The sequence below is a fragment of the Ambystoma mexicanum genome, chromosome 13 (genome assembly GCF_040938575.1).
Source record: "Ambystoma mexicanum isolate Mex_15411 chromosome 13, UKY_AmexF1_1, whole genome shotgun sequence".
NCBI classification, from domain to species: Eukaryota; Metazoa; Chordata; class Amphibia; order Caudata; family Ambystomatidae; genus Ambystoma; species Ambystoma mexicanum.
Genome location: NC_090938.1, coordinates 610,195,960 through 610,216,697, shown reverse-complemented (window position 1 = coordinate 610,216,697; position 20,738 = coordinate 610,195,960). Strand labels below are relative to the sequence as shown.

Sequence of the window (20,738 nt, the reverse complement as noted above, 5' to 3'; positions counted from 1 at the left end):
CGCAGACACGGATAGATTTTCCCCACTAGGCTTTATTCTAGAAAATGTAAAGTTCAAATACCTAAGCATACAGGTCACCAGAGATATAACGAAACTATATTCAACCAATTTTCCACCTCTCCCCCTACAACTTCAGTACAACCTAATCAAATGGAGGAAACTTACAATCTCATGGATGGGCAGACTTGACGCAATAAAAATGGTACGTCTCCCTTGCTTCCTTGATCCCTTTCAAATGCTCCCCGTAAGAATGCCCAATTCCTCCTTTGAAGAGATCAAGAGGACCGTTATGAGGTTCCTGTGGGATGGCAAGAGAGCTAGAATAGCCTACAACATCTTAACATTACCCAAAGATAAGGGCGGGATGGAACTACTAGACCTAAAGAAAAATACTACATAGCGGTCCAACTACGAATTCTAATCCCACATCTACGTAATTGCAAAAATACTCAATGGGTGGCAATGGATAATCACTTCCTGTCGCCAGCGACGGTTTCTGAATGGCTGTGGGTCCCGCGAGATAAACTGACACGAAGATTGAGAGAGCACCCGATACTGGGGACCATTTCAGAGATATGGAGGGAAGGAAGGGAAATGAGGGGCATAACTTCATAGCCGTCCCCCTCTTAGTCATCTATGGGCGCCGGGTATTAGAGAGAAAATCCCCAATTTAGATAGATTTCAGACCTGGGTCGAAGCGGGCAGGTCAACTATGGAAAGAGGGGGCATTTATTACGATTGTAGAACTAGATGAACACCTTGGGCTGGGTCCCCTCCCAGTCTTTCACTTCTTGCAGATCAAGGGAGCCCTGACAAAAGGTGAGTGGAAAGATAAAGTGGACAGGGCTCTCACTCCCGTCGAGAAGATTCTAAATTCCAGAACGGAAATGAAGGGCTTAATATCGACCATGTATAAGGAACTGGTTGGGGGGGGAGGGAGGGGGGGGGGAGAGAGATTCACATCCCATTTGAAGGCCCGTTGGGAGAAGGATCATGGAGAGGTGATCGAACCCGACATGTGGGCAAGGATGTGTAGGACTGCCCTGCGGATCTCTATTGCATACCAATACAAACTGCACACCATAAAACTACTACATAGATGGCAATCTGATCCCCCTCAGACTCTCTAAAATGTTTCAGTTGCTAAATCCAAGATGCTGGCGTAAGTGTGGCACGATAGCGTACTACTGGCACATGTGGTGGGGTTGCTTCAGGGTTTAGATCTATGGATTGAGGTCCTGGGTTGGATAAAGGACCTTGGAGTCACAAGGCAAGCGGACCCCTTCTTGGTTCTTTTCGGATTTGAACTAGGAGAAGACGAAAGGGAGCGAATCAAGGGTCTAGCAGGCCACCTGCTACTGGCAGCCTCTGCCGCCCTGGTCACTAAATGGAAGTCTGAACAAACCCCAAGCAAGAATGAATGAGTTAATGTAGCCTCAAACATATGAGTTATGGAAAAGATCACAGCAAGCTTACATGGACAATCGACCCAGTGTGACAATGTGAGGAGACTTGTAAGTGAATACATGCCCGGAACCAACCAGTAACCCAAGTCCTATAGCTAGCAAACAGCACACCCACTGGGGAGACCACCCAAACTATTTTGCTGGGAAAAACAAACAACGAGACTCAGAGGACTTCAAACTAAATTAAATCAATGGGAGTGTGAACTTCAGCCATGTCATTGTGAATAGATTTCCTATCCCCTGAACATGATAGTTGTGAGACAGGGGATAATTGAATTGGGGGTGGAGGGTGGGAGGGGCGGGGAAAAAGGGGGTATTAGTTATGGAATAAAGGACAGTTTTTTCATTGTTTTCGTGTTGGGGGAAATGTGACGTAAGTCATGTTTTTATAAGGACCTATCTGTTCCTGAAACTTTGTGTGTAAACGTATCTTTATAGGACTTTGAAAATCTCAAACTTAAATATGGGAAAAAAAAGATTGAAAAACTAAACTGGGAGCAAGCAGAAAACTAAAAAAATCTGCGCTGGCTGCCAGGTCAGACACCATCCTTGCAGAAAAAGGGACAGAGGCGAGGCGCCAGAGCCTTGGCAGGGCGTTCCCATGTCAAAGGCCGCACCCTATACTAAAATTAAAGGGGAAGCTCAATTTTTTTGCTGCCAAAGGTTCTGTTACTGTCCCCAGGTTGGGGGATGCCCCAACAAGGATGGAGAAAAGGGGATAGGACATACGAGTATAAAGCATTATGGTGTTAGAACGTGCAGTTTTCCATAGACAGTAAGTTGGTGACAAGCTGGAGATAGATTTGTAGTCCTGGGGGTGATCACCAGTGAGGGATTTCACATTCAAGGTGATAACTATCGCTGAAAGAGCCATCTGGAATTGGGCCCAGAGGAACATATGGGATAAAGTACCACCCATGGTACGTTATAGGGATATTGCAATAACCCATCTTGCTTAATCTAAGATGTTCCAGTTATTGATACATATAATCATTGCAGAAGCTGCCTAGCTAAAAATAAATGAATATGCAGCTTATAATGTGTTACAAAAAGAAGTTTAAGCAGTTAAAGAAAATGCATTTAAAAGGTTTTGCAATTTAAAATCAGTAATAACATGTAGACAAATCCCATTTCTCCAGCAGCGCAGAAACTAGCCATAAACAGTTAATCAGTTAATGGATGTAGTGTGTCACAGAAAACTATTTTACTAGGAATTTGAAAAAATCTTGATTGAAGAAATTATATTGTGCTCACAACAAACTGAATCGAATCCTGGCACAGTTGGAACATTAGCTAATACAAGTAGAGAAATCAGTCAAATTGTTGTTGCTGCTAGTACAAGATGAGAAAAAAACACAATTTAAATAGGTCTTTAAACCTGCTCTAAAAGTCAGCAAAGAATTTGCCCTTCTTAAATTCAAAAGGCAAGCTGTTCCATAAACTGGGTCCAGCGACTGAAAAGCTGCGATCTCCTCTTGTTACACAGTTCGAACTGGGAACAATAAGCAGGCAATTATCTTCTGATCATAAAGAACGACTAGGCTTCAATTAAATGTATTCATTAAATAGATTGGTGCCAGTCCATTTAGGCATTTAAACACTAAACACCCAATCTTAAATTGAATGCGGTCTTCAACCGCTAGCCAGTGTAAAGAGCGACGTAAGCCTGAGATTGGGGCGTTTTTGGATACACCAAACACCAATCATACTCCGACATTTTGCGCCTTTTGTAAGCGATGGATCTGCTTAGCCGGAGCTCTGGCCAAAAGTTCATTACAATAATCTAATTTGCAATTGACCAGAGTTCCCAACAGAGAGGCACGATCCGTCTCAGGTATATATGGTAGTACCTGGCGGAGAAGAATTGTATAAAAAAAAACAGACTGCAATGTAGGCGACACCTGGCCACTACAGCCCAGGTCACTCTGCCACACACAGCCAAGATGAGTAACCTTTATAGCGTATTTAAGGCTGGATCCCAAAAACTGGGGTGGTGGACTACTTTTTCCTTCAAGCAGATGTTTTGGTCCAAATAGAATAATCTGTCTTGTTTGGATTGAGTTGCGACCAGTTTTCCACCATCCATGACCCTACTTCCTCCAGGCACTTAGCCACTGTAGCAAGAGGGTCCTCCATATCTTCAAGTCTAGTGTACAGTTTTCAGCGTATGAATGGAATCTGAGATGGTATTCCTCCAGATTTTCATTAATAACCGAAGATAAATATTAAATAAAAGAGGGGAGTGTCCCGATCCCTGTGATACGCCACAGCACTGGTGGAGGATTTCAGACAGGAAGCCTCCCACCTGCACACACTGTTTGCGCCCTGTGAGGAAAGAAGTGAACCAATCTACGTTCACCAAGTTCTTCATATGACCCAAAAGAATGCCGTGATCCACCGTGTCAAAAGCGGCAGATAGGTCGATCACCACAAGCAGGGAAAGCTTACCTGCATCCCCAGCTTGTAACGTCTTGTCCCATAACGCCATCAGTACCGACTCAGTCTCATGCTTGGGGCGAAAGCCAGACTGCAGTGGGTGGAGAAGGCCGCTGTCTTCAGCAAAGTTCTGGAGCTGGCTTGTGACCACCTTTTCCAGAACTTTACCTGGCCATGGTAGACCTGCAATCAGGCGAGAATTATTATAATCTTCCGGATCAATATTGACCTTTTTTTAGTAGTGGTGACAAGACTGACAGTTCCAATGAGTCAGGAAGTAGCCCCTGAGTTAATGAGGGGTTTATAAATCTAGTCATAAAAGGGGTAAGCTCTAGCGAGAGTCGATTGGTAACTAATGCAGGGATGGGGAAAAGAGAATCATTAGTAGGTTTTAGTTGCGACATGTGACTAAGGATCACGTCCTCAGTCACCTGCTTGAACTTAAACTGTGCAGTCTTAATCAGTACATTCTCTGGTGTTCTGGGCAGTTGTACATTTACAACATCAGAAAACCTTATAGGATCTAAATCTCTGCCGATTTAGGTTATTTTGAATATTTATAATTTTATCTCTGAAAAACATGTTCAAACCATTAGCATGGTCAGCCGATGACATTTTTGTAGTGATGTTTGGGTTGGGCTTAACAAATTTGGCAATTCTTTTAAATAATTCTTATGGACTATTTGCCGCTGCTGTAATTTTCTTGGACACAAAAATTCAATTTAGCACTAAAGACAGCTCTTTTATAGTTAATCAGTGCTGTTTTGGCTAGCAGAGCATGTTCTGATTATTTCAGCAGATACTATCTATTCTCAAGGTATTTATGTTCCTTTTTTAGTTCATGAAGTTGCCTACTCTGTAAAGGGAATCAAAATAGTTTGCACATGGTTGGAGATGGGTTAAAGCAGGTGCTTGCTTACACATTTATAGAGAATGTGAAGCTCCATTTTATCGAGGTGAGAGCGCCAGAATACCGCCAATATTTTACAATAGTCACTAAACACTGCTTCAGATTGGGCTAGATGGCAAATTGGTCACCTGCGCTGTGGGCTTTGCACAATTTCAGTTTATGATTTGTGTAGGCTAGGCTAGAATATTCTGCATGCAAAACTATTAAAGAACAAGGTACTTACCCCTGGTAACGTTCTTACTATTGGATGTTCCTCCCACGTATTCCTCACCTTATGATAGACTCCCAAAGCAGTAATAATGTGGAGGTGGGAGTACCAATTACTAATCATGGACCGAATGGCGGACGGCTTTTGCAAAAAGTCCTCCCTGACTAGTGGAAGAATCCAGACAGTAATGTTTTACGAATGTATGGATAGACAATCAAGTGGCCACTGAACAAATATCATTGATTGGGACACCCCTTTGAAGAGCTGCAGAGGTTGCCATGCCCCTTGTCGAATGAGCCCTTAGGCCTTCCGGCGGGTCCTTGCTCGCTAGTCTGTAGCATTCGCCAATAGCCAGGATAATCCATCTGGATATTGTTTGTTTGGTAACCAAAAGTTCCCATTTGGAACCAGTATATTCAATAAAAAGTTGATTAACCTGGGGAAATTTAGCCATCCTGACATATAAAAACAGAGCCCTTTTTGGGTCCAGTCTATGTAGCCTCTGCTACTTTCCTGGATGAGGAGGTGGATAGAATGTTGGTAAGGTCATTTTTTTGACAAGTGGAAGTCGGAGACTACCTTTGGTAAAAAAAGGTTTTACCCCGAGAGTGACCTCGTCTTTATAGATTACTGTATGAGGAGGTTTGCAAGAAAGAGCCTGCAACTCGCTTACCGTGCGGGCTGATATTGCAATAAGCAAAACAGTTTTTAATGTCAAGAGTCTTAAAGGACATGAGTGTAGGGGCTCAAAGGGAATACATGTTAAAATATTTAACACAAGATTGAGGTCCCCTACAGGTACATTGAATGGAACTGGTGGGTATACATTAGTAAGGCCCTTCAAGAATTGGACAATCAAAAGGGATCTTAAAATATGAATCCTCCTCCAAGGAGCGCTTGAAAAGGGAAAGCGATGCTAGTTAACCTTTAATGGTTCCAATCTGGAGCCCCAAATTGGTTAAATGTAACGGAAACGAGAGCACCATAGTTGTGTCAAATAGAAATGGATCCACATTCTTATCCTTGCACCAGTTACTAAACTGTATTACAACAGCACAAAGATGGCCTTCTGGCCGAAAGCAAACTCTCCATTACGTCATCTGAGAGGTCCGAATCCCTATATCACAGCCTTTCAGGAACCATCCGTGAAGGCTGTGTGTCTTGACCTTTGGATGGAGAACCAGACATCCCTCTTGAGAGAGAAGATCCTCTCTTGATAGACATACTGGAGAGCAGATGGCCATGTCCAGAAGGTTTGGGTACCACATCCTCCTGGCACAATCCGGGGCAATGAGGATCATGGATTTCCCAACTTTGTCAACCTCCTGATCACATGAGGAATGAAGGTGACTGAGGAAACGCATAAGGAGTGGAAATTCCCAACCCACTACGCGAACGCGTCTCCTAGAGCTCCTCTTGGGGGAAATTCCCAGGAGCAGTACTGTTCACACTTCCGGTTGCCAATGGTCACGAACAGATCCACCCGAGGGGTTCCTCAAAGGGTGAAGATCTCTTTAAGGACTTCCTGAGCAAGTTACCACTCGTGGGAGACTCTGCTCTGCCTGCTCAGAGCGTCCGCTGCCGTGTTCTGCTCTCCGGCTACGTGGACTGCCGAGAGAGATTCCTTCTTGTGTTGCTCAGAACCAGAGCTGCATTGCCTCTCTGCACAGTGGTAGTGACCCTAAACCACCTCTCTTGCTGAGGTAGTGCATGCCCACTGTTGTCCATCATTATCAGGACATTCTTTTCTGTAAAAATGGCAGGAAGGCATTCAGCGCTAATCTGATCGCCCTCCGCTCCAAAAAGGTCGATATGTAGTTTGGACTCCGATGGAGACCGACTGCTGATTGTCAGATCGTTGGTGTGAGTTCCACACCCCACGAATGAGGCGTCCGTCACTACTGTTATCTCCGGCCATGGTTGCCAAAAAGACTCCCTTGAGAATGTTGTCTTTGCAAGCCCATCATAGAAGGTCCTGAGCAACTAGGCTTGGAACTTGCAGGTGGTCCGACATCTTGCCTCAGAACTGGGACCACTGAGTTCCGAAATCCATTGAAGGGATCTCATTTTCAAGTGAGCCTCTGGCACCAGGCAAATGCAGGAGGCCATGAGACCGAGCAACCTCAGAAAATCGCAGGCCGAAGATGCTGGGCATTCTGGAATTTGGTAACCATTTGCAGAATGTGTTGAGCTCTCACTTCGGGTTGCGAGGCTTTTCCAGAGGAAGTATCCAGGACTGCTCCAATAAATTGGAGTCTTTGAGATGGTATCAAGTGGGACTTCTTGTAATTGAGGGAGAAGCCCAGTTTCTGAAGAGAGTGACAGGTTATGCCGAGACGTTCCCAGGCGTGTTCGGGTAAACAAGCCCTGATCAGCCAGTCATCCAGGTAGGATTAGACTTGACTCCCGCCCCCCCCCCCCACCTCCCCTCCTGAGATCCGCAGCCACCACAGCCAGCAACCTGGTGAAAACCCTTGGGCGGATGGTCAGCCCGAATGGCAGAACTCAAAACTGATGAGAACCGCGAACCTCAGGTACTTTCAGTGCTTGAGATGGATTGGCACATGAAAGTAAGCATCCTGAAGGTCCAATGATGCCAACCAATCTTGGAGTTGGAGAGCCTAAAGGATCTGAGAAATGGTAACCATCTGGAACTTGCCCTTCCTGAGGAACTTGTTAAAGTTTCTTAAGTCAAAGATGGGTTTCAATCCTCCGTCCTTCTTTGGGATGAGAAAGTATGGGGAATACCAACCCTTGTTCCTCTGCGCTACAGGTACATGTTCAATTGCACCTTTCTCTAGCAGGGTGAATATTTGCTGGAGAAGGAGTGGATGCAGAATTTCGACAGTTGTATCCCAAAGGGTGATGCGAATGCCCAGACATATATTCAGATACTGAGAAAGTCTGCCTCCCACCAGGGTCTTGTGGGTCAAGTCCTCAGAATGGTTTAGAGGCGACTGAAGCAGCGGCTGAGGGTAAAGTTGCCGGGGCCGTCGTCGAGGCAGCATTTACGAAGATTTGCATCATCTCACTACAAAATGCGTCCCACTTTGCAGGGGTATCAGATTTGGTAGGACACCAGATTACCTCAGTGGAGGAATCATTGGTGGTCGAAGGTGACCTATGGCGTCTTCTTGGCCTTCGTAGAGGAAGATGATGAAGAGTGACGCAATAGACTCCTCAATCGGGACCTTTTTGACTTTTTATGCCGGGAAGAATCCCTTGACTCAGTCTTTTTCTCCCTCTTTGAAGGTTAGTTCGAAGCTAACCTCCCCACCACCTCAGTCATTGCCCGACAGGATCCGCAGTCGGTGGTACAGTGCCCGGAGGGATCTATGAGATTATTGCGACCCTCACAATTGCGGCGGCCGAAAATGCAGACTTTTTTTTAAACCCGTTTACACCATATATATGCAGGGGGGAGAACCCCTGCAGCCCACGATAATATTATATTCTATACCCTCCCCCCACATATATATGTGGTGGAAAGGGGGGGGGGGGGAGAAATCGGGCCTAAAAAAATATAAAGTTGGCATTTTAAGCCATTGTAATTGTGAGGGCGACATTTTGGTACGATTCCTGCCAGAGCCCAGACACCAAAGGCAGACCCAGTGAGGATCTGTAATTGACATTTTCGACCTGCAGTCCTGGCATTTTTTTTTTTTTTTAAACCCGACTTGGCCATCGATGGAGTTTAAGAAAATGTTTTTCTTAATGAAAATCTTTCACTGAAGCTCACCGTAATTCACTAAGCATTAGCTCGGTAAAACGGACCTGAAGCAAACGGGTCCTGCATGCACCATTTATGCTGATGATGACCGTCGAACAGAGGCCCTCGGGGGACATCGACTCTACTGCATGCAGCACCCTCCGTCGAAAAAACTATTCCGAAGCAGCAAAACTGGAGAGATATTTATCATAGATGAGGACTAAGTGGGAGGACACAATTCATTCGAAGTATGTTTTTAGGAAACCATTACATGCCCAAGGAGCATTTTCATTTGTATTGTACTTTCGAAAGCGGATTGGGCTGTTGGTAGATCTACTGATTAAGCAGTTGTGCCAGGAGTAGGCTTACGTATTTTAATCATAATTAACCACCATCAAGCTTAAACCCTTTTATTTTTAATATATGTTGGATCCTCCAATGTCATGTTTGAGGAAACATTGATTTAAATACATTTTCCAATGCATCTTGAAAAAATTACATGCATCATGAGTGATTTTCTGCACGAGTGAGCCCACAAAAAAAGCAATCAATCAATGCATGACCGCTTCATTTGCCTTACAAACGCACCTTCTGAAGCACACATTAAAACAATGAACGCTTCCCTCACTATAAAGCAATGGCACGCGATGTTAGTCGGGCTCAGATACTGAGGAGCGCTGGACCTCTGCAGCCAGCTGGTTGCAAGCCCTGGGACATATGGCCACCCTTCGGGTCATACCTGCAGGCACTGGCAGCTGAGGGTGGTGTAGGCACGGATCCACCCGACCCCTCAGGCTCTCTTGACACAGCTGATGCCACCTGTTAACCTGCAAATTAATGTTATATCCTACAATAGGTTCATGCATATAACTCACCTGTGGAATGCTGCAATCATGAGCATCAATACCGCCCTGTGTAATGTTTTTTTTGGTCTGGCTGTCCTCGTTACCTTGCGAAGCAATATTAAATAAAGTTTAAAAAAAAAAGAACACATTGCTATATACTTGCTTTTTTTTTAAGGCAAAACACAATCGCCTCCTAGAAATATGACCATTCCAACTATCCATTATTGAAATTGCCCCTTTATATAAAACATGGTTGGGTGGGGAAGATTCTCACCCCGCCCCATGCACAGTACTCTAGATAAGATTTAGAAGTGGGAGTATTTAACTCCCTATTTTTTAAAGTTGTTTTAGGGATTATACATTTAAGTCCAGTTCCCAATGAGAGTATTTTATAAGCGAGTAAATCGGTTTGAACTGAAAAACAGAAATGTTTTTGTAATAAGTAGTTCTTTGCGCCTAGTTATTCATACACATAAAAATACAGGTGCACTTCTGCCGATAAGGCAGTTATAATAGTTTCTTCCTGTGGTACTACATGCACTACTTGTCCAAACACATCCATGGAGCTTTGAGGGTGAAAGTAGGGTCCCAAGATTCTAAATGTGTTTTCCTATTTTTTTGTTGAGAGCATTTTTACTCCAGATTTTTATTTTTGGGGGGCATTTGTTTATTTTAGGGAGTAAAAGTGGCCGATGCACCCCTTCTATGTAGGACTGACGCCACCCACATTTTGCCAAAATAAAAAACTCATTATCACCACTCTCCACCCCTCTGCACCCTCCAAACACCTGCAGTCTCCTGCCAAACCATCCTATACCTCTACCATAACTCAAAAGAAGAAAGGCAACAGGGACTTGAACCCGGCCCATGACCTCTGTAGTTCCACCTGCACATTAAAACAGAGGTCCCACCTGAACTCCATTCTGCTCCTTCACCTTTCTAAAACTATTAATATTTGTGATCAATTTATTTCTGAAATATTGATTACTCTACGAAAATGGTAAAATAAATTAAAACAGCAAAGCAAACAGTCAATTGATTTGTCAAATGAACAGGTCAGATGAAAGGAGTGTTTCTTTCTACTCTTAGAGCTCATTTTTAGAACTGTACCTCAGGTCAACTGAAAATCTTTCAAGAAACCTACAATTTTACTTTTCCAAACTCAGTACAGTAGGCGATGATGTTCGTTACATAGTGCTCCAACCCAAATGGCACAGTCTTTTCTTATGAAATGTCATATGGGTACGAATGAAGACTGAGAAAAGGCCAATGTTTCATATGGTGCCACTCAAAACGGCACACCTCAAACAGTAACATTCAGTAAGTAAAAAGCCATGATCAACCGTCAGACAGCTTTATTTTTTGGTCAAGGAACACTGGTTATGAAATAAATACCTCCACACAAAGCAGAAAAAACTTTGCTATGGATAAGGCAGGGTCTCTCGGGGCACTCTTTTTCAATCAACTGATCATGCAAAACACCAATAAGACTGTTTATGCACTACTGCCAAATAAAAAAGGCTGTGAAAAGCTACATCGGTTCCAATGTGGCAATTGCCAATATCTGAAATCCACTAAACTGATCTGATGTTTTAAATATTATTCTCAAACAATTGTTTACTGTTACCCTCTGCATGCATGGTGTAAGGCCTCTTGTGAAGTGCTAGCCGCATGTTAGAGGCGAGGGCTTAAACCACGAATTTGCCAAGCTTATTGCAAACTACATAAGAAATAGTCAACAACCACACAGTTGTGTGAGCCTGATGGAACGCTACAGGCAGGTGCACATCAATGTAAAATCCCATCTTCTGGAATAGAAGTGAAGGTCTATATGAAATGAAGATCAAAAACCGGAAGGGAATAAAAACCCAAGACCTTAACACAATGTGTCAGCAGGAGATCCATGGCAGCGAAAACGGGAAACCTAGACAAATCATTACGTCGGCAGATCATTACATTCCTTGATAATAGACAAGCAGTGATTAGGTTATGTATGGTGCCACTTCAGTGTTCTGAACATCTTGACCACTGGTTGTTTCAAGTTTTTGTGTGTGCATATTTACCATACTGCTTTGTTTAACACCACAAAGTTTGCCAGATGCTTTCCTTTACAGCATTCACTGGTGATCTCAACCATAGCTGCACAAGGAGCAAGGGTTTCATATTAGGTGTCATCTGTTCAGATCACGCCACGGAACTGAAACCACCCTAACCTCGATCTGGGATGACCTTAAAATGACAGCAGACTCCGCCGGATGCGCCGCACTAATCCTCCTCGACCTATCGGCCGCCTTTGACACGATCAATCACTCAATCCTCCTAGACCGACTCCACTCCATAGGAATCCGCGGAACCGCCCTTAAATGGATAGCTTCATTCCTCAAAGACAGGCACCAAATAACGACACTCTCCAGCTTTACCTCACAACCCCGACCTGTCGACACGGGAGTCCCTCAGGGAGCATGTCTATCCGCCCTCCTGTTCAATCTTTACCTGATCACCCTCCCACCAATAATTCGTGCACACAACATCCTGTGTTACAACTACGCCGACGACACTCAACTAATTCTAAAAATCCTGAACTCGAAACCCGACTCCCGACCCGACCTGGCATCCTGCCTCCTTAACATAGAACTCTGGATGACCCAAAGCCACCTCCTACTAAACCCCTCCAAAACAAAAATCATGATTTGCGGCAATCTAGATCTTCTTCCGCACCCAATACCCTGGCCTCCCGCCATGGGCAACTCACCGACACCCTCCAACACAGTGAAAAATCTTGGATGCACCCTAGACTCCGACCTAACACTCTCGCGCCAAGTCAACAATGTCTCAAAATCCTGCCACTACCACCTCAAAAATCTTAGGCGCATCCTTCCATATCTCTCATTCCCCAACAGAGTCTCCGCGGTCCAATCAATTGTCATATCAAGACTGGACTACGGTAACTCCCTATACCTCGGAATTCATGCCTACCAACTAAACAAACTCCAAAGAGCACAAAACGCGGCAGCCAAAATGCTACTCGCGCTCGGTCCAAGAGACCACGTATCCCCAGCCCTTAAGACATTGCACTGGCTTCCAGTAGCTCGTAGGGTAGCTTTCAAAACCTTATGCCTCTCCCATCGAGCACTACATAAAACCGGACCGCAATATCTTCAAGATACCTTATCACCCCACTCGCACCCTAAGATCAAGCTCAGCCGGCCTCCTAGTAATCCCTAAGACAAACTCAACCAGGTTAGGCGGATCATCATTCTCAACGCTAGCCCCAACCCTATGGAACTCGCTCCCACCCCACATCCGCCTAACTGAAGACTTAACGGCCTTCCGCAAAGTACTGAAAACCTGGCTCTTCCCCTAAAACTACGCTGGGTAGACTGGAATGCACGCACAAGAAAGACAGGAGTGCACACTTCTGGAACACATGAGAGCATATGTGAGGCACACTGGAGAAGAATAAGTCAAGCAAGCATGAATGTGTAGTACAATCCCAAACGCCTGAAATGAACAAAATGAATAGAACGGACCTGCCCGCTCGGAACTGCGTGACATACATAATATGTTTTAGAATGCAGTGAACATTTTGAAAGAGTACTTATCATAACACACCTCACGCCTACTCTCTCCCTTACATCACCACTCAACTAGAACACAGAGATACTATGACACCATTCGGTATAACTGTTCTCATATCTACATCTCCCGCTCACTCCACAACACTCTATGTAAACACTGCTGGTCTCACACCCACCAGCCAGGCGTTCTCCTCAGGCCTAACGCAGCCACATTCGTCCTGGATAAAGCCAGCCAGAGCGAACACATACTGCTGATCTCTCAACCACCACACCTACCGCTAAGAAGCAGCTACCATCTGAATTCCGCACCAGCTGCACACATACCTGGTGCACACACGCACTTTTGACTCGCTCTTCTCTCTCTACTGACCCGAACTTCGGTTCCCGAGGGCGTTCAACCTACCAGCGCCTTCAGACCATACCAATGGTATATAAGGCGCTATATAAATGCAAAATAACATAACATAACATAAGCACTCTTACATTAAGACAGAATGGAAGCTATGTCGTTTACCAAGAACACCATCATTTGTACAAGTGAGGACGCTGGGATAAGAGCCCTGTTCTTAAAGTTTCATATCTCACAAACTACACCAGAACTAGCTGCCCCGGTCAGTTAAAATAAATAAGATATTGGCTTTAGAAAATGGTTGGCCATCTCCGGAGATATCAGTAGGTGCTTTGTAACATCAGCACAGGTGTAACAGCATAGAAAAACGTGGTATGCAGGAATCTCACCTCCTATCGTGCTCTCCTGGTACTCGTGAAACTGGCCTTTAACGAAGCGCAGGACTAGGCTAGACTTCCCCACTGCAGACTCCCCCAAGAGAACAAGTTTAAATTGGCATATCTTGCTTGCGGCAGCTGGTCCATTTGGTCGGGCTGCATTGCTTCGAGCCGCCATGCTCAGTTAACTTGCGCCTCCAGGAGACAGAAAGACGACGTGCACCACGAAAAGGGGAGAACACCTACTTCAGTACAATCCCCTCTGCGGCAGGCGGAGATGTTAGGTTTAAATCTACATGGGAGAAAAAGGAGGCAAGAATATTACGAAAATTGACAAAAGCTTAGACTATTAGTTTTCATACTTAAGCTAGTACTTGCAATGAGTCTATATTTGTGCACCTTCAATACACACTCGACCCCTTAGTGGTCCCCCCTCCCAAGTGGTGGGGGAAGATGCACTGTTGATTGAGAGCACAGCATCCCCTCGGGTCAACTTAAAATTAAAAAGAACCAGTTTCATCCTAGTACCCCCATCAAAATGTGCATGCGATGTGGAGCAAATGCTTTCTTTTTCTCTATAGTGAACAGTAAAGTTTGTAGAGCTAAAAGCATAAACCAGTCACCCACAACCCTAGTCAATCCACAAGGCACAAGAATAAATCAGAAAATGAGTGGGGTGCAAACCAAAATGGGATCCAGAAGCAAAGAATAAGATGCATTGCATCCTGACAGATGCTTGCTCATAAGATCCACAAGACCCTCGGCAAAGGAGGCAACCACATTCTATTCATGGCATAACACAGACATGATTGCAGATGGAACTATCCCTAACCACATCAAACTCTTCCAAGCAAACCACAATTGCAAGATAGGATGGATAACCATGGCACATAAGGAACGCCTTAGCAGTACTACACTTCATCCAGATTTTCCTAAACGATCAGACCATCCTCTTCCAGCTCATCTACAAACCACCATCCTACAATTTCCATCTTTACAGAGAATCTCTTGGATGTTTTGGCTGACCTCGTAGTTGAACACCAGTATCTAATCATTAGGGATTTCACTATCTGGTTCGAGGAAGAAGATACAACGAACACAATCTGCAAGATCCTTTATGGCCAATGTTCACCTTAAGCAAATAGTCAAGGGAGCAATTGCAGGTTGAAGACCACATACTTGATGCAAATATCTGAAGGGCTAGTGACTACACCCCTTGCCCTCCCACCCCTCGATCCACATTGTGTGAAGTGACCATCTCATGATAGCACATCTTGCCATCAATGCAAAGGACAAGCCACCAAAGCCTGAATAAAGTGGAAAACATTCAACTGAGGAACTGGAAACATTAACTGGAGGACAAATTCCACGATTAACTGACCTCTCCTTGAGGAAAATATAAAGCCCCAAGAATTTAATTTCAGAAGCACTTTATACCACTGAAATTCACCACCCTTTTAGACAGAAAAGGTTTGTTAAAAAAAATATCTGTAGCAGACCAGAAATCAGGGCAATCAGTCCTGGCAGATGAATCTTAGTGCCACAGGCACGCAAGGCTCCCCTCTAGCTACTTCATGCTCCCAACACAGGCCATCTATAAAAAGGGACCCACACGCAAAGCTGAGGGTATTTCCTGACTGCACACATCAACCCGAGCAAAGCTCTCACCCCCCCCACTGTCCCCACTAGCCACCCCTTCCCAGTGTCAAGAGTACCTTGAGACCATGCAAACGGCAGTTGTGGATGGTACAAATCCTAAAAGCCAACATGATTGTACATCATTTTCTAAGCAACCTGCAGGTCAATGAGTCAGTAATTGTATGAGGTATAGTGAATGGCTCATGCTTAAACAATAAGCAGTTATTAGACAAGGGCAGATACTTGCACTCATTTACAAAGCACATGAACTCTATGGAAAAATGAACAAAATGGCATATAATGAATTCAGTTGGCATAGTAACAGGAGCAAGACTGATTGCTCCTACCACTCAAAGTACATGCAAACCTTCAAAAGTGGAATTGTGGGAGGAGGGGGCTGTAAAGTTTTCTTTGTATGGAATGAATACTTTATGGCGAACATGCGGGCGGTGGGGAAAAGAAAAAGTAAAATATGTGAGAATTGACAGTTTGAATGGTTTCCATAGCACTGTTCTGGCTAAAGTGGGTCAGGCAGAAGATGGAGTAGACTAGACAGAGGGGAGGGGGCGTCAGTTAACATACCCATTAGCTAAACCTCTCCAGTCTTCCAGACACCACCGATTTCTCTATAGCCATAGATTGAAAGAAAGGACGTAATGCAGGAAGCAACATGTGTGTATTTACCGAACTGTAGAGGCAAGCGACTGTTTATGGCTGCCTAGTCGCTTGCAACTTGCCATTTGTACCCCCGCATATTGCATCAGTCAACAAATTAACATAACAAAAAGAGACATCAATACCCCCCCCTCCCCCCCGGTAATTAAATGTTTATATTCAATCGGACGTCGCCCCTTTTTTTAAGCAATTGATCAAAATAAGAATGTTACAAAACCTTAGGGTATTCAATGAAATGAAAGAGCAGGTTAAAAGGATCCAAGGCTTACAGCATGTGTAGTTTCCCCTTCAAACAAGCATTCATCAACAGTGTCAATTTTCAGGAGGGATAGCGGGAAAAAGTAATAAAAGATGCGCAAAATGCAGTTTTGCTTCCGATTCAGGAAACTGATGAGGAGCAACTTAAAAAAATGCAGATCAGCCCCAGGAAAGATGGGGTGGGGGGACACTTCCAATGAGCCTACGTGGAAACAAGCAAGCACTGCTGCATCGCAACCTCCAAGTCAATGAGGCAGTAATCGTTGCTGGTGACGCATTGGATGCACTTGTATGTATTAACTAAGAAAAAACGCATTCACACAAGATGTACCAGACCAGTCAGACTAGAGGAGTCTCACAATACCTGCATGGACATACACCAACCAAACAATAACACCATTAGGAACGATTCACCCCCCCCCCCCCAAAACCACCTCCCTCCCCCCAAGACAAGAGTTTTAGTTGCAATATCAAAGCTTGAATGGTGTGTTCTGTTCTTTGAAACTTGGCAGGAAAGGGTGTTGTATGTATCTTCATGTAAACCCATGAAGAGTATACTCCCAAACCTGTAGGTGTACTCCTCTGTAAACAGTCTTGGACACAGTGTCCTAGGCAGACTTCGACAGTGCTACAAAGTTACAAACACTGCTCATGGGTTTATATCCCCGTCTGGCAAATTAGCCCCCAAAGGTCAAGGATTTCGAAGACCACAAAAAAAGTGAAAATAAATTACTAATGCATTTCAGCAATACAAGCTTGAAATGTGGTAGAAAGAGCTTACAATGTGTAACATTATGTTCTCCTCACTTGCCCCACCATGAAGCAGAGCTAAGATTCAGTGCTAGAAAATCAAAATAAATCCTTAGATCACGAGGATGCAGAAATAAAACACTCGCAAAAACACTTACACGTTTCGTAAGAATGTTTCTTTTCAGTAGTATGATGGTAGAGTAAAAGGATAATACAAAGCAAAATGGCCATCGTGGCAAGGTAGAGTCCCAAAAGCAACTATGGATAACCAAGCGTAAAAGACTTTCCGATAGTGGACTTTCCAGAGGAGTACAGGCACCTCTTCTCCATGGTATATGGATCCAACAGGATCTCACCGTCCCATCTTGGCAAATTTGCTTGGTTTAGGCACGTACAGGTTGGACGACAGCCTAGAGGTAATGGGTACCTCAAGAATTAAATTATCTAAGTAAAACAGTGCAAGATACTGCAATAAATCACAAATCCTGTGAGGGTCGAAATGCCAGTGTTTCTCCCTCACTTCATTTGCTGGTGGCTCCCACTCCCGATCGGTTACTCTGTCTCGCTCACTCCCTCCCTCCCTCCTCTCGCTCTCTGTTCAGTCTGTACATCCACCCCCCTTAGTCTCCATCCCTCTTGCCACTGGTTGCATCACTCTCAGTCACCTTAATTACCCATCTCCCCTCCTTGCTGGGTCCGAGCCAGTCAGTTTGCCTCTCAGTACGAGGTCCAGTGACCAGTTGCCCAGGATCCTTCCCACGAGATTGGCTGGTCTGCCTCTCTGGATCCAGCTACCTCCCTCTTTTCCTGGAATCTCCCTACATAAAACCCCATTGGGGTATATCCATCCCACTCGCGAAAAATCTTCAGGCCCCACTCCCCAGTAAATTTTAAAGTTATCATGGTAACCAAGACGTACAGGTCAAACAAATAGGCACACTCAGCTGCTTCTTTGGGCCACAGGGTTAACAACGGTGCATTAACACTTACCAGAGGTCATTCATGATATGTGCAGCATAACAGGTATTGTATACGTAACCATGGGAACTTAAAAACTGATAAACCATCAGAATTTAACAATACAAGACCTGAAGCCTTTAAAAAGCACCAAATGGAGGTAAAACACAGACTGAACTAGGTTGAAATTAAAGGTGAACTAAGAGGAATGGTTAAAATAATGAGGTGAAATAAGAGTGTTAAAGAAACGTGTCATGCCTCAAGATAGAAGTATCACATGCTGTTTATTGTGAAAAACGTTTTGCATGCTGAAATGGTTATTGAAAGGAGATAATAGTCTTAGATGTTAGGGAGCCCAGTCATTTCCTGACTCCAGGATAGGGATAGGAGGGCACAATTGTTCTCCTTGTATATGTAGCCATGTGCAGCCAGTGTAAAATTTAAGCACAGCAAAAGTAGATTGCAATCACTTTTTTCAGGTGTACTAACTCACCTTAAGTCTAATAATTAAAATAATAATAATTTGGCATTTATATAGCGCTACGAACCTTCAGGTATCTGAGCGCTGCTTATTATTACCCACTGTGTGTGGTGCTCATTTATCAACCTCGGAAGGATGAAAGGCAGAGTTTGGCCCAGCCGGGATTTTAACCTGCGTTAGCAGACTCTGCACCGATGTCAAAGCAAATGCTCTACTCGCTGTGCCACTTGACCGTCTATGTATGTACCAGATTCCGCTCCTTAATCTTGTCGTGAAAGCAACCCCCCACCACACACAAACTTAGAGAATGTGCTAGAGACCCCATCCTTTCTGTATATCCCAGGGTTTGGCTTAAGCAAGCAGCCACTGGGTCAAACTCTGGGATATAGCACGAGAGGGATCCAAATTTCATAAATGTTCTCCCTATTCTGGTCTGATCTGAATCGAATCACTGTTATGTCCCTTAACACTGGGGGTATACCCAAGACAGCTTAGACCACCACCATGAGGAGCTTCAGACCATTACCAACATCTCAAACTGCGTTTGCCAATTCCTTCAATAGACCTGCTGCAGTCCATTTCTAGGCACCACTGTAGAGGAATGAGATCCTGAAATAGCCAGAGTGCCACCTGTATGGATATCCAAGCTCCTAAAGTATAAATATGGTTAAAAAGAAAAATGAATACTAAAATCAAAACAAACCCCCCCCCTTCCACTAAACAAGGAATAAACAGTTCAACAGAAAGGAAAAGGCACATATCAATTCTGAGTCAACACTGACAAACTGCCATGCACAAAGCTCAAAAGGTAGGAGTTCTACGCACCAAGAAGGATTTTTACCAATGGTGAATTTGCCTTCTCCACACAGGACCTTTGATTTCTTCAACAGTATAATGGAATGACCAACTCATACACCTCCAGTGAAGCCGGAGGCCATCACAAAGACTCTGCAATGAACGGTCAACCAGCTATATTAATAAAATTAGCCATCTGTACTCCAACATCATCCTCCATCACTTAACACTGCCTCCAGATGAGATGTGGTGGCTGGGCATGAAGCACCGTTTCCTCTTCATACTGTAGAAGTCGCTCCATGGACCGTCCCCCACTTTACACCCTGCTGCCTAACTAATTTGCCAGTTACTCCCCTCATCACACTCAATTTTGAAACCATCCTCAACAGCTGCCCCCAATCCCCACCTACTCTATGCTACCATATGCTTTGTTTAACCTTCTTGCTGTCGCACACTTTGGCCTATTAAATCAACAGTCCAGCCTTTAAGGTCACAACTGCTACTAAGTGTCCTGTACATACAACTCCTGGCCCCTTCTCTTGTACAGCGTTGTTGATAGCCAGCTTAGTTTCATTCTAGTAAACTCAAACATACAAGACTGAGGTCTTTCCTAAAAGTATGGGTCTACCAGTAAAGACTCTCTCAAGAAATGTTGAAGTTTGGACTGTTAGTCAAGAGCCTTAGGATTGAAGTTAAAAAGACCTGCAGGTAAATGGTCTATGTGGAGAAGCTAAAATGATACACCCGTACCCAGGGAAGCACTAATTGGGTCAGAAAGATTGCACCCACAACACCGTTTTATTTCCGTTCATGTTTATCAATTGGGTTTTGCATGCACTATGAATTGGGAGAATTCTTCTTGGCTACCAATCAGCCCTACAGATAAAGGGTGCATCGACCACTTTAACCTAAAAGAAGGCAAATACTCCCAAAAAAGAAAGTACAAATTATAGAAAAGATGCATAAAAGGTGCCTGCCCCCTCTTTTCACCCACATAGCTCCATAGATATGTTTAGACCATTAACACATGTGGTGCCACAGGAAGAAACTAACATTTCCTAATGTTAAGAGGTAAGAATATACCTTATATACCTTTTAATGTGCATGAATAGCAAGGCATTAAAAAGAAAGTAGGTATATTTAACATCTTTTCTCGCTTATAAAATACTCCAATTAGAAATGAGACTTATTCTTACTCCCCAAAAATAACCTTTTACACCAAACATTTAAAAAATGGGGAGTAAAATTGCAAAATCGTATCTGGAGCACTTCTACTAACAGTCAAAAGAAGCACCTAAACCTCCCC

General features: G+C 44.1%; 1 protein-coding gene across 1 annotated transcript in view; it reads right to left on the bottom strand.

The window, feature by feature from the left end:
* Positions 1–20,738, bottom strand: part of RAB5C (RAB5C, member RAS oncogene family) — a 466,724-nt gene that overhangs the window by 311,033 nt on the left and 134,953 nt on the right. The window contains exon 2 of the mRNA XM_069634471.1: positions 13,891–14,170. Within this exon, the coding sequence (XP_069490572.1) occupies positions 13,891–14,056 (166 nt within the window). The 5' untranslated portion in view covers positions 14,057–14,170. The remainder of the gene's footprint in view (positions 1–13,890; positions 14,171–20,738) is intronic.